This window comes from Rhipicephalus microplus, chromosome 8 (assembly GCF_043290135.1).
Source record: "Rhipicephalus microplus isolate Deutch F79 chromosome 8, USDA_Rmic, whole genome shotgun sequence".
In the NCBI taxonomy this organism is placed as follows: Eukaryota; Metazoa; Arthropoda; class Arachnida; order Ixodida; family Ixodidae; genus Rhipicephalus; species Rhipicephalus microplus.
In genome coordinates, this window is record NC_134707.1 from 101,587,117 (window position 1) to 101,608,161 (window position 21,045).

At 42.9% G+C, this 21,045-nt stretch overlaps 1 protein-coding gene across 1 annotated transcript in view; it reads left to right on the forward strand.

Annotated features, from left to right (window-relative positions):
• Positions 1 to 21,045, forward strand: part of LOC119185198 (uncharacterized) — a 33,584-nt gene that overhangs the window by 769 nt on the left and 11,770 nt on the right. Inside the window, exons 2-4 of the mRNA XM_075872419.1 lie at positions 1,317 to 1,355; positions 3,105 to 3,247; positions 20,734 to 20,810. Coding sequence (XP_075728534.1) covers positions 1,317 to 1,355; positions 3,105 to 3,247; positions 20,734 to 20,810 — 259 coding nt within the window. The remainder of the gene's footprint in view (positions 1 to 1,316; positions 1,356 to 3,104; positions 3,248 to 20,733; positions 20,811 to 21,045) is intronic.

A 21,045-nucleotide genomic window follows, 5' to 3' on the forward strand; every position in this document is an offset into this window, starting at 1 on the left:
TAGGTTCAAATAATCAGATTCGCCCTCAGAACTTCACGACAAACCCCCGAAGAGGCACCACACGGGAGAAGAAGAATTCACACGAAGGCGTTGCACGAAGGAAGCTAAGAAAAGCAAGTGAAGCCATTGCAAGCCAGCCAGGCTTGATATAATTGCTGGTCGATCGTTGTCATTCAGCCTCAGACGCAGCCTAGGAGCGCGTTTAACCCGTCAAATACTACCGATAACTCATATGGCCCTGAGCACGCCGTTTAGCCTTTGGACGCTCTTGGCGCTCGAAGTAGAATAACGTTACGCCATTCAGACATGTCCCGCTAAACAAATTGCCAGGTCTCACGTACAGTGGGAAGTGATCATATGCGAAGCACGAATCAGAAATGTCAGCACAGCCTTACGAGGTGGATTAGCCCAACGTAACGAGTTGGAAGTAAATGAGGCCGTACATGACATCAGTGTCATGATTATTGTGTTTGGATATGTTGTTTACCTTGGTCATCTATTCACGTCACGTGATACCAAATGTAGTATATGTGAAGCTAGTGAAATGGCCGTGAGCACGCTATAAGAGGGGTATGTTGTCATGTTCTTACGTGACACGCGCGTCAGGATTATCATGTTTTCACCAGTCATATATCTCGTCATCCATTGATGTAACGTAACACAAAATTTGTTATATGTGCAGCTAGCAAGACGGCCGCGAGCACATAATGAAGAGCCAATACACAGCAATGTATCGTTGGCGCGCGCGCACGCTTGGCACAGCGACGCTATGTTAGCAAAACGTGAGCATGCACTGTATAGTGTGACGCCAGTCGCGACCAGCGTCCGTCGGTGTGGCTCGACGGTAACCGGCGCGAAATGCGACATGCTGCATTTTGCGCTTAGGCGTTATCCAGACAGCACTGTGTCTCCCTCTTTTCGTGACGGAGGGACGCCGGACGCGCTCAAAACACGCATGCGTCAAAGCAACGCAGCGCGGCGGGTACCTCTGACTATAAGGCAGGACCGGCGCCTTGCGGGGCAACGCTGGCGTGAAAGGACGCAATGTACGCCGGCGAGTGCGCGCACCGCGTCGCGTCGAAATGTATTGGCGCCTTCACTGTGGCATGTAGTCATGTTCTCACATGACACACATTTCACGATTATGTTCGCTCAAGTCCATATCTTCGTCCTTCATGGCATCACGTGATACCAAATTTGGCATATGTGAAGCTAGGGAAACGGCCTAGGTTGGCCAGTGGATTGTTTTTTGGACAAATCACTTTTCAGAAGTTTAGCGGATCGCCGTAGAGCTGAATTATTTCTTTGTTTTGCAGAAAACAAGTACTCCACAGAAGAAGACAGGCCCATGGAAGGTAAGACATGAAAACGAACTGGCCAAATTATGCCTAATAACGTGAAAAAATTGTGCCAATGTTACTAAAGTTGTGGACACTGCCGAGGAACAAGTCACCAAGTTCGTACTGAATGCCACAACGATACGCTTGAAATTGGAGCGTGTTTTAAGGCACCTATTTGTAGTGGCACCTGAGAATTCAACTGTATCTGAAATACACCAAGTTTGGCAGGAAGGTGTTAGGTGCAATGCGATTTCTCTATGAAAGTCAAGAAATGCAGATGCAGAAGCTGTGGGCGTAATCACCGTAAGCGCGCGTCGAATTCTACATCCAAAGTTGTCACATTCCATTGAATATGGCTGCTTCGAGGTGAAACAAGTATGACCTTCATTTTTGGGTTTATGTGCTCCTTCTACTATTTATTCTATGAACCCTAATGGCACTATGTTTGTGTTCTAAAGGCTGAACACGTCTTAGATAAAGTGTAGGTCGATAAATACGCAGTGCCGTGTTGTGGCAAAAAGCAGAACTTCGAAAAATCAAAAAGCAATGCGAAAGTGTCCACGCTGTTACTGCACACATTTGGTTCAACTAAGCTTTCTTTGCGAAGAAGTGAGTAACCAGTAGTAAGCGGTGGTTTCCCGTGAATTACCAGTGAGAAGACATATGAAGCTATACTGAAAAGCTTGGCATGATCTTTCACCATCTGCATAAATTATTATCAGCACCAAACTGCTTCGTGTAAGCGTAAACTCCATGTTGCGTGCGTTGCAGTCAAGCACTCTCACTTTAATGTTCATATATTTTGCTTATAAAACTGCTACCATTCATGGCATAATAGTGAAAATATTTGAGAGTTGTCTGTAAATTTAGAGGATAACTACACGAAATAGAGAATTGCGGCCATCTTTGTCAACTTGTGTATGGTAATGAAGCCAGACGGCATGCTTTGCGAGTACACAGGATCCACTAAAATGATGAGGTGCGCTTGCGCACTCGAGCCACCTGGCTTTTCGAACCCACCCAGGCTGGCAGGTGCCATGTTTAGGATGCTCCCAGGTTATAAGCTTCGTTTCAACCAATCTGCTCAAATCGAAGTCTGTGTGTCAAAGAGAATTTAGCAAGAATACAGAAGACAACAGCAAAACGCCTAGAGTGTTCTATTAAAAATTGCTTTCTTTGCGTTTCATTCTGCAACAGTAGGATGTCTTGCCTAGCGCACCGCTTCTTTTGCCTGCTTGCACCACTTTCCTACAAACTACTTCGTGCACAAATATGGCATTTCGTGGCAAGGTTATAATTGAAATGAAAACGATTACTTTACTGTTCCTAACTACTAGATATATTCACTCACATTTTTTATTTACAAGGGCGTTTTGGCCACTGGAAATACCCTATGTTCCGTGTGTTTTAATACGTGAAAACGCCAGTTTAAAATGGCATAAGGGTGTTTGTTTTAGACATGACGAATCCCTTTTAAGGGTGTAAAGTTAATTACGGATGAAGAAAAGTCACGTCCCCGAAAGAGAATGCAGAGTTTCTAGGATTGAGTATATCTCTTAAAAATGCTGATTTGTCAGATTTTATTTGAGTGAGTGCATTTTAGCAGGCTCTAACGGTCATCAAAGCTGTCGAAATTTGAGGTGACAACTTGCCTAAAGATAAAACAAACGATTTAGTCGATATTGTATGCGTAGACGCCTTTTCCCCACGCATTGATGATATCGCTAAGAAATAGATTTATTGTTGTCTTGTTGTTTTCTTCAGTTCATGAATACTGGTGTCATTTACCTAAACTTGACTACGATGAACACGTCTGGAATATTGTGCAAAGCAGCAATGAGAACAGCGTTGAATGCTACTGCCAGAACCTTTTCTCAGGACATAGAAATCAGATACCATGATGCCTGGTGAGTCAACACAGCTACATTCATGCTAATGCTGACTTCTTACGAAGTATTTCAATACACTTCAGTGCTATACTTATCCAGTGCAAACATTCAAGAAAAACAGAAGTCTTATAATGTTCACCGTTTCTATTCGGATAAGCATTGCACTTTTCCAGTAGAGAAATCTCTGGTTGGTAGTATGTGCACTGGCATCCATAAATAAAATGCATGACTCTGACCAGAATATCGATTGTAACATTTTACAAAATACACAAAAATAAAGCTGAAGGACCCAAAGCGTGTCGTATGAACGCCATGAACTTTGCCCAAACACTCCTGTCGCTATTCCCACCGGCGCTTGTTAAGCCTACTCATGTGTTTGGCTCTACAATCAAAGAGGTCACGTAATTTCACATTCTAGCAGAATAATTTCGTCAAAACTGCTGAGTATTCTCAGTAACACAGGATTCTCCAGCCTGCAATACGTATTATGGCAATGTGCTACAGGGAAAGAACACTTGAGAAGAACGTGGAATGTAGACACGCAAAGTCTGACTTGGAAAACAATGCTCTCCTATAATTCCAAGATCACCCACATGATCGCAAAACAAACTAAGAAGAGATCTAAACTGTACGTACTCTCAAAATAGAAGAAACACCATTTTCACGTTTTTCTTGAAGAAGCAACCTCAGAATAGGATAACAAATGGACTGTTGACTAACACAAGCAATGATACTTTCTGTGATACTGTAGGTGAACGCATCCGGCGTATATTGTCGTTTTAGATGTTGTCGTACAGTGAGCTTTCTCTCTGACCTTAGTTTTTATTAGACTTTAGCGTCTCTTTAAGGATGAATTATACTTGTTTTATGTATAAGAGGTACTAGAAGCACCTTGTCCCTATTTCATATTAAGTATGAGTTCTCATTAGTGTTGGTCATCATGAAAGTATACACCAACACAACCACATGACAGTTATTCTGTAAAATTGGTTCGCCTATGCATATAAAAACAAGTGAAACCGGTATTTCAAGGTTATTGAGTTTCATATTACTGATATAGTTTCGGTTACTCTCACGCTTAGATACGTTAATTTTGTTTCTGATATCAAATTTATTTATTTATTTTCCAAATACTGTTAGCCTTTCGGCTAATGCTGCACAGCTTCGGTGATCGGGCAAGAACCGGTGCATTCAGCTTGGTATGGACGATTGCAAGAACTTGTCGTTCTACAACACAACGTATATTGAACTACAGGCGATTTCCATCTTTCCAAGTTACAGGTAACGGCTTACGCAGCGCGTTATATTATCCTTGCTGCAAACTTCGAAGGTGCGTGACAATAACGTCTGTTGTTCTTCGGCAGAGAGCTTGCTCTGTTCCTTCGCTGGGGTGCACATGCACGGGCACGCCAACTTTTACGCACAGATGTATGTGCAATTTTAGAAGGGTGGGATATACTAAGAATGACAAACATCAATACGTTCAAATCATACAGCAATTTAAACAGCAACACTTGAACTTGGAAATGTTTCATAACATACATTGGAAACACCGGCATTGAGGCGGAAGGAAAAATAGTGCAGTCGTAGTAAGCATACAAATAAATTGTAATAAATTAACATAGTAGACCATGCAAACAGATAAATATCTTTGAGCCCTTTCTCAAATTTTTCCAGTGAATCTTAATGAACCAGTGGTAATGGCAAAGCATTCCACTGACGAATTGTTTTTGGAAAAAATGAATTCGCATATACATTGACACGCTGTTGTGGCACTTCGTATGTGTAATCGCGGACACTTCTTAGGTTTCTTCCACGGCGAGGCGTTCAGTATTTTGTTGTGTTTATGTTTAATTTATTTTTTTACAATAAAAACAAGAACTTCATCCTTGCCAATTGCCATCGTTCAGCTAAAGTGGGCAGTTGAAGAGTGCGTAGCATTTCTGTTACTGACTCTGTTGAGGAGTACTTTGAAAGAATAAACTTGGTAGCTCGCATTTGTACTCTTTCAGGCATATTAATGAGGCTGATTTCTGAGGGATCCCACACAATGCTGGCATATTTCAATGTTAGCCGATTATACGTAAGATATGCTCCTAGATTAACGGGAGTCGTAGCAAGTCTTAATTTTCTTCGCAAGTACCATAGTTTTCTCTCCGCCACCGCACAAATGTTTTCCAAATAGGTCCTCCAAGTTAGATCACTGGATTATGTTACACCTAAATACTTTATTTCATTGACGGTAGACAGGCGGGTAGAACATAGAGTGTAATTGGAATAGAAGACACGCTTACTTTTATTTGTGATGCGCAAATCAACTGTTTTAGTTTGATTTATTTCCATTTTAGATTCAGTGCACCAATTACTGACAGCATCAAGATTATCATTAAACGTTTTTTGGTCAGCTTCACTGTGTACTTCTTTATAAATTAGGCAGTCGTCTGCAAAAACTCGCACTGTAGTACTTGTATCTATGCCGCATGAAATTTCATTTATGTAAGTTAAGAATAATATCGGTCCTAAAACTGAACCTTGCGGTACCCCTGAAGTAACGCTTAATGACTCAGATTTTAAGCCGGTAATTTCTACATATTGTGTTCTGCCAGTCAGGTATACGCACTTATCCACTGTATTGTGCTATAATTTATGCCTAGGTGTGCTAACTTATTAATTAACTCACTGTGAGGAACCTTGTCAAAGGCTTTGGAGAAGTCGAGACATATTGCGTCAATCTGAACACTATTATTGAAGACACGCGTGAGGTCATCGACTGTTTCTAATAATTGGGTTACAGTTGATAAATTTTGTCAAAAACCATGCTGATTAGGGTGAAATGTTTCTGTGCCCTCAAAATACGTATACATAGCTTTGAATATAATATGCTCTAAAAGCTTGCAGCATACACAGGTGAGGGAAATTGGACGGTAATTTTCCACCCTTTGTTGGTCTTCACCCTTATGTGTTGGCACGACCTTTGCCACAAGCCAGTCGTCTGGGACACGCTTTTGCTCTATTGAGGCATTATATATTATGTATAAATAGTGCACAACCAATTCCGCATATCTTCGCAGGAAATAATTATGTATGCCATCTGGTCCGATCGACGTTTTCACGTTCATGCTCAGTAATAATGATACGACGCTTTCATAAGTGATCTGAACGTCAGGCATAACTGCCAACTGAGAAAGAAGTGGCGTGGATGCATTACCGTTATCAGGACAAGCAGTAAACAGTGACTGGAAAAACCTTTTGTGTAGGTTAGTGATGGAAGAGCATTCGGTCACCAATTCATCACTGACAACAAAAGATTGCACGCGTCTTGAGTGGTCTTCCTTCTGAGACAAGTGACGCCAAAAACGATGGGGGGAAGATTTCATAAATGTGGGTAATATTTCTTCGTAATACTTTGTTCTTTATTCTTTCAGTTCAGCACGCAGAAGCCTTGATAAATTGTGTATCATGGATTGATCTTTGTTTACTTTTTGCCTCTGGTGGGTAATGGCGCGCTTCAAATGCATTATCTTCCTATTAAACCAAGGATTCTGTTTATTTTGTTTCTTTTTTTTGCAAGGGCCCAAATTTGTTGATACATAGCGTGGCGATTTCTTTAAACCTCATCCACATCTTATTGACGTCACTTTCCTCACTGAACGCATCCAAAGAAAACGAAAAGTAATCAATTATGCTTGTATCGTCGGCCTTGTTCAAGCATGGCAAGGCACCATCAATGCTTATCTCAATTGAAACAAGTTTGTGGTCCAACAATCCATATTCAATTGCAACGTTGAATGTGTCGATTCACCCGTCATTAAAAACTATATCCAGTATGAAATGCGAATACCCTGTTTCACGTGTACTGTCAGTGACGACCTGCGTGAGGTCATGGCTGAATGCCATTTCTAAAAGCCGTTGGCAGTCTATTGCTTCCTTCGATTTGTTTGAGAATGTGGTCCAATTAATTAGAGAAAGATTGAAATGTCGCGAAATAACCATTCCACGATTCCGAGTAGCAATACTATCATGGTATTGCTGCAAACTATCTAGTATGAACTAGGGGCGCCTGGAGGCCTGTAAGCGGCACCCAAAGTAAGGGAAGTTTTGCGTAATTTTATTTCTACCCATACACTTTCATGGTGGGGTATTCTTTCCATAACAATTGCTTCAACATCTTCTGCAAGTAGGATCGCCACGCCACCACCTCGTCTATCGCGGTCTTTCCTAAATATTTTGTAACCGGGTGGCACAGTTTCGCTATCCGCTATTTCCGGTCGCAGCCACGTTTCTGTGACGGTGATTACGTGTGGGTTATAGCTTGCTAATATATATTCTAGGTCACTAACTTTCTTGATAAGGCTCCGAGCATTTAGAATAATTAAGCGAAGGCTGCATGCGCTTGACTGTGAATGGCATCAGTCATCGTCATCAGAGTGATGTGGTTTTTCCTTTGTATGCTTAAGCCTAACTCGGCTGTTTTGTCGTAGTACCACGAATACACCTCTTTGTCTATGACCAACTTATCGTAATTCAAACGCATGCGTTTTCCTGCATCTCTTTCTTATTTTCCTGATTCCCATAATAGTTTACGCTTGGGTAGAGTTTCCTTGCAAAAGTCGTCCCTAACAGATAAACTGCTGCCTTTTAGCTTTTTGCAATTTTTGTAAACTGTTAACTTCTCTCGGGAGTCTTATAACTTCATAATGACCGGACGCGGCGAACGGCCCTCTTTTCGGCCTATTGTGTGAATCCGTTCAACTGTTTTTAGTTCGATGCCAAGCGTGCGAACAAAACTGTCCTGCAGTACCGCTTGTCCCAGGTCTTCTGTGGTTTCTCCTCGCTCTCTTCAACCCCTAAGACCAAAAGATTATTCCGTCGACTCCTATCCTCTCAGCTTATTACCCTTTCTTCTTGTGTTGATAGTGTCACGTTCAGGTTCGTCCAATACATAATTTTATTCAATACATAAGCTTTCACTATCTTTATAATACCCAGCTTCTTTGATGATATGAAGAACAGGAGAGAGCGCAAGGGGTGCATGATTAAGGCGGAAGAAATTATCGTGGAAGAGAGGATGGAGAAACAACGACCGACGAATACATTTGGTTGTTAGTTTTGTGCTCTCGTCTGTTCTTTCTCTGCCCTGTGCCCGGTGCTCTTTCTGTCAGCCCTAAAGGTATTGTCGTAAGACATTTCATTGGGAACGCAGTAACGATTGCCAGTCGCGGTATCGCCAATCTGACAGAAACGCAGATTTTGTGCATAGCCGCAACCACAAGGAACTCGTCCACTTTCTCGTCCTCTATCATTGCAATGAGTCCTTGTTTGAAACGTCGCTAAACAGCAAGAGAATTTTACGAAGAAGCAAAGACAAAGTGACACGTGAATCGGCAAAGGCTATGTATATTAAGTAACTTGGTGTACATTGTATCAGTGTCCCTCCTTTGCTTGAATTCGATAATTAGTTTTCTTTTTTATATGCTAGGTTGCGATGGTAGTTGTTTCAGCTTTTTGTGTGTTTGAATGCATGCCTGAGGGTTCCAGAGCTACGATTTGATAAAAGTAAGTTGTGAGTGTGCGCTTTTCAAAGTCTTTTTTTTGTTTTCTTTTAAGTTTGCTCCTACGATGTTTTACAGAGCTATACACTAACTAGCCCGACAGCATACGCTACTGGCCTTCCTGTTCTTCCTTTCAAAGGCCCCCGGGAGTTAACAGCAGCCAGCGAGGCGACTAAGGCCTGGGTAAAAATAAAGGCTGATAATGAGGCTTGAGCCGGCTAATATGCACCGTTTCACGACTGCAATGGCTCGGGTTGCGGGATAGCGTCACAGGTTCAAAGAAGTAGTTGAGAGAGGACGTGCGGTCAATTACTTGGTAGGGGCCGTCATAAGGGGGAAGAAACTTCGTTGCAAGTCCAGACCTGTGGTGCGACGGACAACCAGACGAGTGAACTAATGATGAAGGCTTGTGCAGCAACGTCGCTGTCATGCCATAGCTTTTCACGACCATGGACATTGCTCATAGTGTACGTGCAAGCTGTCTGCACTCCTCTGGGTATTCGGCCGCTTCAGACACCGTCGTGCACTCGAAAGTGTCGCGTCGGTTCGGAAGCAATGTGTCCATGGTGCAAGACAGTTCTCTCCCGTACTGCAAAAATAACGGCGAAAAGTCTGTGGTAGCTTGTATGGCGGCGTTGTAAGCGTATGCTACGAATGGCAAAACAGCGTCCCAGTTGTTATGTTCGGAGGCGACATACATAGGCAACATGTCGCCGAGAGTGTGGTTGAACCTCTCCATCAAGCCGTTAGTTTGCAGATGGTGGGCTGTTGACTTGCGATAGACGATTCTGCATGCCGAGACGAGGGCTTGTATTACTTAGAAAACGAAGGCTTGTATTACTTAGGAAAGGAACACCCGTCCTCAGTCGCTAAGCAGTTCCCATGCTGCTCAGCGCCGAAGAACGAAGGTCCGCAAAATGAAAAATGCATAGACTTTGTGTGCTGTAGCGGCCGGAAGTGCAGCGGTGTCGGCGCAACGCGTCGGATGACCGACTTCTACAACGGCATATTGGTTGGTCACCGGAGGAGTTGCAGACAAGTGGGCCATATACGTCTATGCCAACGCGATACAAAGAACCAGCTGGACGGGGCAAACGTTGCGATTTGGCAGAAGGCCGCTGGCGAACGTTTCGTCGCTGGCGTGTATTGCAGGCACGAACGCACTGACGGTGGAGGAATACATTCTAGGCCAGTAGAAGCCTTGCCGTAGTCGAGTATTTGTTTTGAGAACACTCGCATGAACATTATGAGGAGCAGCATGAAAATGTTCACACATTTTAAAACGCATATGTCGAGGAATGTCGAGTAGCCACTAGAGACCTTCGGGTGAATAGTTTCGTCAATAAAGGACACTGTTGGGCACAAAAATGATAGTGGCTTGGTGACGAAGCGTACGAGAAAATGAAAGGGTTGTATCCTCGAGTGAGTTCTGTAGAGCTGAGAAGGTGGGAGCCTTGCGCTGCTCGGCAGCCATTTGGCTGCGTCGGTGGGCAACAGAAGATGCTAAGGACATTGCTTTGGAAGCCACATCGAAATGTATCGGCAATTGGGAAAGCGCATCGAGGTCAGCGTGCTTCATGACTGATCTGTAGACAACGTGGATGTCGTGCTCCTGTAAGCGAAGTGCCCGTCCTTTGAGGCAGCCTGGTGATTTTTTTAACGAGGACAGTCAGAAAAGGGCATAGTGGTCGTTAACTACGTCAAAAGAACGACCTTATAGATATACATACGGACAAAATTTGACGAGAGCTTAAATGACGGCTAAATATTCCTTTTATCTAAAAGAGAAGTTTCTTTCTGTCTTCGTTAATGTGCGACTGGCATATGCCACAGTATGCTACTTCTCTCTACAGTATGAACAGATTGGTTATTTGAACGTCCACTTGCTAGTGTGGCGATTACGCTGGAGTAAAACATGATTTAAACCACTAGTGAAGCTTCACTGACTACCCATGAAAGCAATACTAATGCGAAAATTGGCGGCTTTACACCAACTCTACTTTGCAGTCTGCGATCCTGCGTTACTTAACTCAGGCCTAGGCACCGTATGAAATTGCCATTTTTTCTTATTGGCACCTTTAAAGCTCAAAACGTGAAGATCACGATCAGAATAAATGTAGACCTTGTTCATGTCAATGGGATAATGTACTCCGTTTTTTTTTTGCAACTGTGGGAAAACAGCAATGCGTGATGTTTACTGAATTCACAATATATTCACAATATACTGAATTCACAGAAGAAGGCTCTTCAACCACCAATTTAATCCTACAATAACTTGTGCGAACGTTCTAGCCAAAAATAATGCATTAGCTTAAAGAGCCTGAACTTTGAAGTTCATCCTTCACTCATACAACGCTGTGGTAGGGACGTGCTTTTTTCTCTATTAGCATTAAATGCCATTGTTCAAGCAATCAATCTAGAACAAACGTTGAAGCATAATCTGGGCTTTCCAAGGCGCGCCAGCGCACCTTACTATGCGAGAGGACAAACATTATTGAAGGACGATTAGTAAATTTGAAATAGTGTTGGCGTGAGCCTGCGCATATTTCACTGACTATGCCGTATTTTTTTTCTTATTGCGATGTATAGCGCTCGGCATATTTTTGGTATCTGGGAATCCACATTGTTCAGGCCTTCCTCTGAACTGCTTCACGGGAATCATCTTTGTACCTCTCCGTAAACGTGCGACTGTCTCCACTTTTGCAACGAGACGCCTAGCAAAGTAGCAAATGGAAGCTCCTCCTAAGAAACAATGGCGCGCCTGCTTTTCTCGTGTGAAAAACGCTACCTAGTTTTCACTGAAACCACAATTACTATTAAATGCGAAGCATTTCTTAGCGAACTTCGGCAACTTTGAGCGTATCTATCTATCTATCTATCTATCTATCTATCTATCTATCTATCTATCTATCTATCTATCTATCTATCTATCTATCTATCTATCTATCTATCTATCTATCTGTCTATCTATCTATCTATCTATCTATCTATCTATCTATCTATCTATCTATCTATCTATCAACTATCTATCTATCTAGCCACCGACGACTTTTAACTCTCCTGGCCGTTTCAATTATGGTATCGATACCAAACTTGGTATGGCATATTATGACTTTATGAAGAACATATTTGACTAGTCATAACTAGAAAATCAAGACACGTATGTCATGAATCTCATGATTTACATGTCATGAACTTGTTGCTCTTGCTGTGGTCTCGTTCACATGACATGTTGCAAAACTGGTACAATGTGACATGATTGCATGGCAACCACAAGCGACAGACCCCAACATGAAAATTATGACATGCGTGTCATGTAACATGACTACTTGCCACGCTCCTGAAGCGCTCGCGGCCGTTTCGCTAGCGTCTTATATACCGAATTGGGTATTACGGTACGTGAATGGATGACAAAGGTATGTGACTGGTGCAAAGATGATAATCATGAGATGCGTGTCATGTAACAACATGACTATATACCACGCTCATGATCCGCCATCCGCCGTTTCGCTAGCTTCGCGTATACCAAATTTGATATACGTGACGTCAGTGGATGACGAAAGTATGTGACAGGTGCAAACATGATAACCACGAAATTCGTGTCTTGTGAGAACATGACTACATGCCACAGTCAAGGCGCCAATACATTTTGACGTGACGCGGTGCACGTGCTCGCCGGCGTTCATTTCGTCGCGTCCCGTCGGCGTCGCCGCACCAGGCACCGGTCCTGCCAAATACTCGCATGCGCGCGCCACGCTGCTCTGCTGCATGCGCGTTTCAGCGTGTCCGACATCCCTCCGTCACGAAAAGAGCGAGACGCAGAGTTGTCTGGGCGACGCATCGGCGTGAAAAAAAATTGCCCGCAGCTTCCCTCGGGGGAACACTGAGGAGGATACGGAGCATATAATTGGTTAACGGGGTGTTCAAGTGCGACTTACTTGGGTCGATGGCTAAATTGGTTAACGTGGTTGTGAAATGGGGTGTTAAATTGCGACTTACTTGGGTCGATGGCTAAATTGGTTAACGTGGTTGTAGGAGGGGGTGTTAAATGAGTGAACACGTACACACGTATGCGAAAGGGCGGCGCTGGTCGAAGGGACGTAAATCTTTGTGTTTGTGGATTCGTTGGGAATCATTTCACCGCGACCTTGGACGTCGACGTGCCGTACAAACCAACCGACGAGCGGCAACTGAGCGAGCGAGCACCGACCTTGAGTATATATACAGCGCGACGGCGCACGCACTGTCAGCTGTCGAATGTTCGAGAAGGGGGAGAAGCGCAACGGCGCATGCGTGCGCTTCAGCTGCCGATGTTCTCGAAGCGCGACGGCGCATGCGCGCGCGTCAGCTGCCGATGTTCTCGAAGCGTGACGGCGCATGCGCGCTACATTATACAGCTAGCGAATGTTCGTGAAGAGGAGAAGTGCACGCGGTGTGTAGAGGAGGAAGGATGCACAGATGGTGGAGGAGTGAAGTGCGCGCGGTGTGTAGAGGAGGAAGGGATGCACAGATGGTGGAAGAAGAAGGAGGAAGCTTGCGGACGGCGCCGCACTACAAGCCTCGAGTATTAGATGCTCCGCATCTAAAACAGCTTGTCACAATTTGCGCCCATTGCCGTCGGGCTGCGTAGACGGACGCCAGTCGCGCCTGGCGTCAGACTATAGAATACTCGCGTTTTGCTACCGTAGCGTCGCTGTGCCCAGCGTGCGAGCGCGCCAATGCTACATCGGAGTATATTGGGCCCTTCATGATGCGCTTGCGGCCGTTTGGCTTGCTCCACATGTACCAAATTTTGTGTTACGTAACGTCAATGGATGAAGAAAGTAAATGACTGCTGCAAACATGATAATCCTGAGAAGCGTGTCATGTAAGAACATGATAACATACCACACTCATAGTGTGCTCGCGGCTGTTTCGCTAGTTCTGCATATACTAAATTTGGTATAACGGGACGTGAGTAGATGACGAAGGTAAGATACACATCCAAACGGAATAATGGTGACACGTACGACATGTACGGCATCATTTACCTCAACCTCGTAACACTGTGCTGATTTTAACGTGGCAAATTACCCTTTCACATTCGTGCTTAGCATATTATCAATTCCCACTGTACGTGAGATTTGCCAATTTTTTTTCGCTACATAAAGCATTGCACATATTTGTAAATAACTGTTCGTTGCTGCTGTCAATATTATCATGCTTGCCAAATCAGCGATGACAGAATGCTGAGCGAAATTCACCTGAGGACACCCAAATTATTCAAGTGAAACCAGTTACGCAATTGCTTGTGCATATCATGACTGGGTACGAACGGAAGGACACATGGATGAACAAGACGACGTCAGCTAACGGCATGAAGGCCTTGGCCGAGAAACAGTGTTTGAACTAGCCGAATGGCGTCTTACAGTTCAGAGGAAAATGCTCTAACACGAAGTCCGGCTTTGCGATATTGAGTTGACGCATACCTATTCGATTTACTCTTATTAACTGTGCTGTCTCACCACAGGCCACTCAAGCAAACTTCAAATTATTTATACAAATTTATTTTAAGGCGTAACGTGTCGCTCATATATATTAAATGCGAAGAAATTCTTAGTGAAGATCGGCAACTTTAGCGTATCTATCTATCTATCTATCTATCTATCTATCTATCTATCTATCTATCTATCTATCTATCTATCTATCTATTTATCTATCTATCTATCTATCTATCTATCTATCTATCTATCTATCTATCTATCTATCTATCTATCTATCTATCTATCTATCTATCTATCTATCTATCTAGTTGTCAACGTCCTTTAGCTCTCCTAACTGTTTCGTTAATGGTATGGATACCAAACTTGGTGTGGCATAACATGACTGTATGAGGAGCATGACTAGCCATAACATGATTATCTTGACGTGTATCTCATGAACGTCATTATTTACATTTCACAATCCTGCTTCTGTTGCGGCGGTTTCGTTTACATGGCATGTTGAAAAACTAGTATGGTATGACATGACTCCTTGATGAACCCAAGTGACTGACCCTAACACGGAAATCATGACATGCATGTTTTGTTTGTCAAGACTACACACCACATTCATGGTGCGCTCGCGGTCGTTTCACTAGCTTCGCATATTCCGAATATTACGGGACGTGAGCGCATGACGAAGGTATATGAGTGACGCAAACCTGATAGTCATGAGATGCTTTTCATGTTAGAGCGAGGCTAGATGCCACGCTGACGATGCACTCGCGGCCATTTTGTTAGCTTACCATATACCAAATTTGGTATTACGTGACATGAAAGAATCACGAAGGCATGTGCCTGGTGCAAAAATAGTAGTCAAGAGATGCGTATCATCTCAAACATGACTACATGCTACGCTCATGATGCGCTCGCGGCTGTTTCGCCAGCTTCACATATACAAAATTTGATATTATGGGACTTGAATAGATGAAAAAGGTATGTGACTGGTGCGAACATAATAATCATAAGATGCGTGTCTTGTAACAACATAACTACGTACCGTGCTCATGATGCGCTCGTGGCCGTTTCGCTTGCTTCAAATATTCCCAATTCGGTATTACGAGACACTAGCGGATGACAAAGGTCTTTTGCACGTCCAAATAGGATAATCATGACAAGCGTGTCATGTACGGCATATTTTACGTTCGCTTCGTAACACTGTGCCCATCTTTAGAGCGACCTATTAACATTCCTCATTCGTGCTCCTGATATCATCAATTTCCACTGTACGTGGGATCTGTCAATTTTAGCTTGATTTTGTAACGTGTAGCTAAATAACAAATGTAACAGAGTCACCTTATCTTCAGCATGATGCTTCGCATATCATCGACTCTTAAGTTACGTTGACTCTGCTGAATTTTAACTTTAGGATCAGGTACACGAACCATAAGTAGCATCAATCAGTGACGTGAGCGATCAGTAGGAGTACACCGCAACGTTGCCAAAGATGCCGTAGATGACCAGGTTGGTTTCCAAGCCCACAATTGCTGTGCGCTCCCATGGGAGGAGCAACAACATTTTTGTTTTGCGTATTGCTTCTGCTGCACCTACCACAAAAAACAGTTATCTCATCACCAACAGTAATGGTATTGGTTGTTAACCAACGCCCTTATTGATTATAAAACCACTCTTTTTAAGTGGAGTGGTGCTTTTGTTTTGTTTAGTGTAAAGTGATATCTAAGCTACTATATTTCTAAGTTTTTATTAATGCACTCCTCGTATGAAGTGTTTTCACATTTGTACCTAGAAGCGACTATGCTTAAATATTATTAATTTGTTTTCATTATATTTTACCTTCAATTTTATGATGTGTCAGAAATTTGTATTGTGTTTCGTATCTCTTATAGAGAAGTGCAGTCATTTTCTTTTTCTGAAAAGTGACCTGACACTTTCCACTTCAAAAAATTGGCTTGCCTCTACATGTTACACTGTAAATGCTGTCGAAAGACGATAGTCTTGCGTCTGGAGAGAGTGAACAAAATGATTGTTTGATGTTCTACGCAAGAAAATTGGTAAATAGTATTCTGCAGGCGCTGTGTTAGAGTGTCTCTAGCGTGCGGGGGAGGCAAACGAGCTCACCTAGGCACGTTAGACACAAGTGCCATCTGGCAGTTATCTTCGAAAACGAAGGTGTGCAGCCCGCGTAGAAAGATGCGCGCTAGTCTCGGAAATGATAAGCTGTAGAACGCAAAGTGACGAGTAGGTGCCTTCAACGTGACGTCGTAGCAAAGCGTTGGAAACACCTTTTTGAGCATCGCGTTGCACTGTCAGCGCAGCGCGATTAAACGCTACATTCCTTAGAGTTACTTGTGTGCGCCTTTTTTAGTATAAAGACAGACATATAAAACATCGAGGCGTTGTTGTGGCGCCTCAGATATGCGCAATAATTGATTTTTAATTGAAAATCGCACAACTATGAACGCTAAACTTTGAGGAATATTGGTGGGCGCCGCGGATGGGGTTGGCCGTTTGGTGTCGTTTGAGGTATCGTTAGGTTGGACAAACAGACATATGTACAAACAAACAGAGAGACAGACAGACAGACGAAAATTTTTCTGTCGAAGGTCCCCAAGAAAGACTACTGTTTTTCAAAGTTGCAAGAACCCGTACATAAAAGTGTCAGTTACGCAAATTCTACGCAGCAGAAGCCCCACCTTTGCAACACATCACCATAAATGATTAAAACTGCACTGTATCAGCCTTGTGAGCTAAGTTATTTATGTGAAACATCATCACAAAACAGGCCATACTTTAAATTGAGGTTGAGGCCAGGCCTACCAAGCATCACAATACGCGAAGAGAGTCACTCAAATCTGCGGTGAATTCAACTCACTGAAGGGTTTAAAGCTTGCTTTCAAGGGCTACTTGTTGTTCAGAGCTTGTTTCAATCACGCATTGGGCAGGCACCTTGCAGTTTCTTCCAAGATGTTCTAGCCTTCCGCAACGTGTGCCACTCGTTTGGTCTCAAGGCTTCTTGGTAATATTTTCGTCTCTCTAAAGGTCCTCGCGAATTAAAAATGTGTCTGGTAGGCCGTGATTCGGTGCACCACGTTCTCGGAACACTTTGGAAGCAGTGCTGCTTCCTAATCCAGTCAATTATTAATGGCCTAAATTCAAACGACCGGGTGAGTGTATGACTTTTCTCGGTGTGAAAGCACACCTGTGCGTATTTGCACTTGACGTCGTGCTATCGAACTGCCTACAAAGATTATGTGGTTTCAGTGCTCGTTTCACGGGCAAAAATATTTCTCACTTGAAAAAAGAGAGAAAGTAGATAAACATTGCCGAGCCACTGAAGCAGGGATACATGGAAAAGTTCGAGCACTGGGTGTCGCGCCATGTATTTACAGGGCGACAACCGTGTCGATGCGTGGTACCTGCGAAACACAGACTACGCCAACCGGATCCTTCATTGCCACCTCACCGCCAACAATAGAATCGAAGAAGCTGGTCCTGCGCATTGTCATCTCTCGTGCACCGAGAATTATTTAAACTCGTCAGGATTTCCGGAAAATTGTTAGTCACCATGGTTCACAACATGCATCTTCGCTCACCCACTGGCCACCACGGCTGAAGAATTGGCCTTCTAAGGCGCAATGCCAAAACGTAGTCCACGAATAGTCCTGCTACGTGCGTGCTGTCAGCTACATTGGCGAATACACGTGTTTTCTGAAGGAAATACGCCATCATGAAAATGACGTCAGGCAGATTGACGTGCGACGCAGCAACACGCCTGTAAAAGAAAAAGACGCGAGGTGACACTTCCTTGACAAAGAGTGTTCTTAAACGTCAGGCTCTCGACTAACTCGGCTAGTGACATTTAGGCTTCCTAATTATGACATTGCCATATATTGCACAGTACGGCAAGAGCGCGGAAAAGATAAGTGGGGAGAAGGAGGAATGATTAGAAAGTAAGAAAGAGCAAAAAGACGCAGATGATTTGAAAGAAGGAAGGAAGGTGACAAAGAGAGAAGGCAAGAGAGTTAACCAGAAAGACATCCACTTGGGTAACCTCCGCCAATAGCTTAGGGAAGAGAACCAAAAGTTTGAGCAAGTGGAAAGAGAAAGATAATAAAGGGCAGAAACAAATAGTAAATTGACTGCAGCGTGTACGACCACACCATAAATCAGAGGCTTTCAAACGAACCCATCGTCCACAAACACAAAAGGGCTGTCCCTGTCGAGAGATATGAAAAATGCTATAATAGCACCTGTTCAGAAAATGTTCGATCATCCAGTAGCCGCAATGCGTTAGCAAGTACTTGTCTGTCTGAGTCAAATGGAGGACAGTGGCACAGCAGGTTTTCGTTATTTTTATCGGTGCCGCAAACATCGGATGCAATCGTAAAAGATGGCCTATCCATATTTTGTGAGGAACCGGTTTTTCAGCGAGGATCGAGCTTAATCACGCTGGTGATGATATTTACAGATGAAGAAGACTACAGATGATGATGTTATGAAAGGGAATAAACAGTCATTCGCTTGTCGCGCTCACAATATGTATGCGGTGCACACAGGAAGACACATGTACACCATATTAGTCTTGCATAGCACAGTATAGTAACTTAATAGAGTCCTCGAAGTCGTGTGATGGGCAATCAGGTCTGAAATTGGTCAACAAGCAAATCGCGTGCAGTGTGCTGCCACTTACTAAAATGCGCAAAGACAGGTGGTGTAGCACTGACCTTTACATAGGCGCGAGACCGCACACAGATCGTTCGCTGTACATCTATCATGGAGAAGGAACACCCTAGAATCAATAAACTTCTCTCGCAGGATACATTGCGGTGCTTTGATGGTAATGGGCAAAGCGCCCTATTTAGGGCATTGTCAGTCCGGCATTGTTCAGTTATAGAAGCGCACATTACGAGCCCACAAAAGTTTCCACGTACGGTGTTATGGAGTTCATTTCCTTCAAGAACACTGAAATGTGCGATATGCACCGGCTTGCGTTAATTAACTAACCTCGAGGGTCTTTCGTTCAAAAGAAAAAATTCAAACTGAAGGTACTCCTTCGTCTCGTTATGTTTTTCTTTTGTGGTATCTGTTCTCTTCTTTCAGTAAATTCCTCTGCAGTATCAGAACATTAAGGCTTCAATGTGCATAAGGCTACGCATAGTTCTTAGTTTACCAGAAAAAAAAGAATATCATAAATTTTCGTTATTTTATTTCGTGTATGAATGACGAAATAAGGTTTTGTCATGCGAATTGTTATCTTGGTTGCCCCACTTTTTTCCTTAGTCAACAAAATTTGATTGTGTCCTATCACTGTGTTTTTGCGATTGCATGAGCAAATGTAAGGCTAGGGGACCTTTTATTTCTTCGTGCCTGGCTGTCTACTCGCGTTCATATTTAGCATGTACACGCGAAAGAAAATAAATATCCGCATATGCGTAGTCTACCATGAATAATTTATTTTTCTCTGATGTCTGTCAGCTCTGCCTTTCAAACACAGGAGGCTTAGGCAGTTCAATTTTGTGTATTGCAATACAGCTCTCTCGCAGTGTCAGTAAAAGATTGTTGTTGTTATTGTAGCTGTTGTTGATAATAATATTATTATTTTATTTATTGCTATCATTCTTCTTTCAAATATTATTATTGTTACTGTTCTTATTATCCATATTTACTTGTTTATAAAATGTTCAGTTTTTACTGAACAAGTCAGATGATCACATTTTAACTACATAGCTACGGGAAAACCTCGTGAAGCGGATTTGTGTGCGCTGTTAGCTGTGATTTAAAACAGGAGTGCAGACGTACTTTCACAAAAACATCATGCCTTTCAAGAACAAGTCAGATTCATCGTGTCGAGTAGGGCCCAGTATGCTGACTGATGCAGAAAACATGAAAATCACGAGTTACATTTCTTGCTAACGCGTTCACGCTGAGACAAGACAAGTCGAAGAAGTGCGTGACTGCATTGTGTTGTCATTGCGTCGTTTACTAACAGTTTTCGAAAGATTTACCTTTATTTCATTTGGCGGTGTAACATTCTACGCACATTTTGAATCAAACACTGCAGCATGCTATATATTAAACAAGAAGATTTTTGGCGTATGTGACAGAAAGGCTGTGCATGCATAAAGAAGGGTAATTGCATTCGGCACACAATAAATTGGTGGGTTAAAATGTAACACCAGCCAGACATTTTGTAAGCTTTCACCAATTATCGCGTATCCGCTGATACACTTAAAAAAGGAAGCGCAAGAAAAAAATATTTTTTCCAGTACAGGGTGCTGTGTAGTCCTGCTATATGAGTTGATAACTACAAATGAATTTCATGCGTATGGCAGTCGCGCGCAAGTATGCATTTTTAATTATTTCGAACGTATGGCATTGGCGCAAGTATGCTTGTTATTTTCTAAATAGATTTTAAAGTTAAGTAGCAAGTAACATAACATGACCATGAATTTTGTTTTTTCTCCTGATCAAGGGATTATAAACGTGTGGATTACACACAAATACGGAGAAACAATACACCGGTGAAAAGATTCACATCAGTGATTAACAGTATGTTATCTGACGTTTATTCAACAAAGTTTGCTGACGTAGTAATCTGGTGTATGTAGAGTGTGAGGTCAAATGTACAATTTGTACTTCTATCTTCAGTTACGGTAACTGAAGCATTATATCGTGGTTATCAACCTATCGCTCACCATTTTGCTAAAGTTCACTTGAAATCATGATCAATAAATTTGTTTGAAAAGACATTGCAGGAAATTTTGCTGTCCTTGTTTATTGGCCG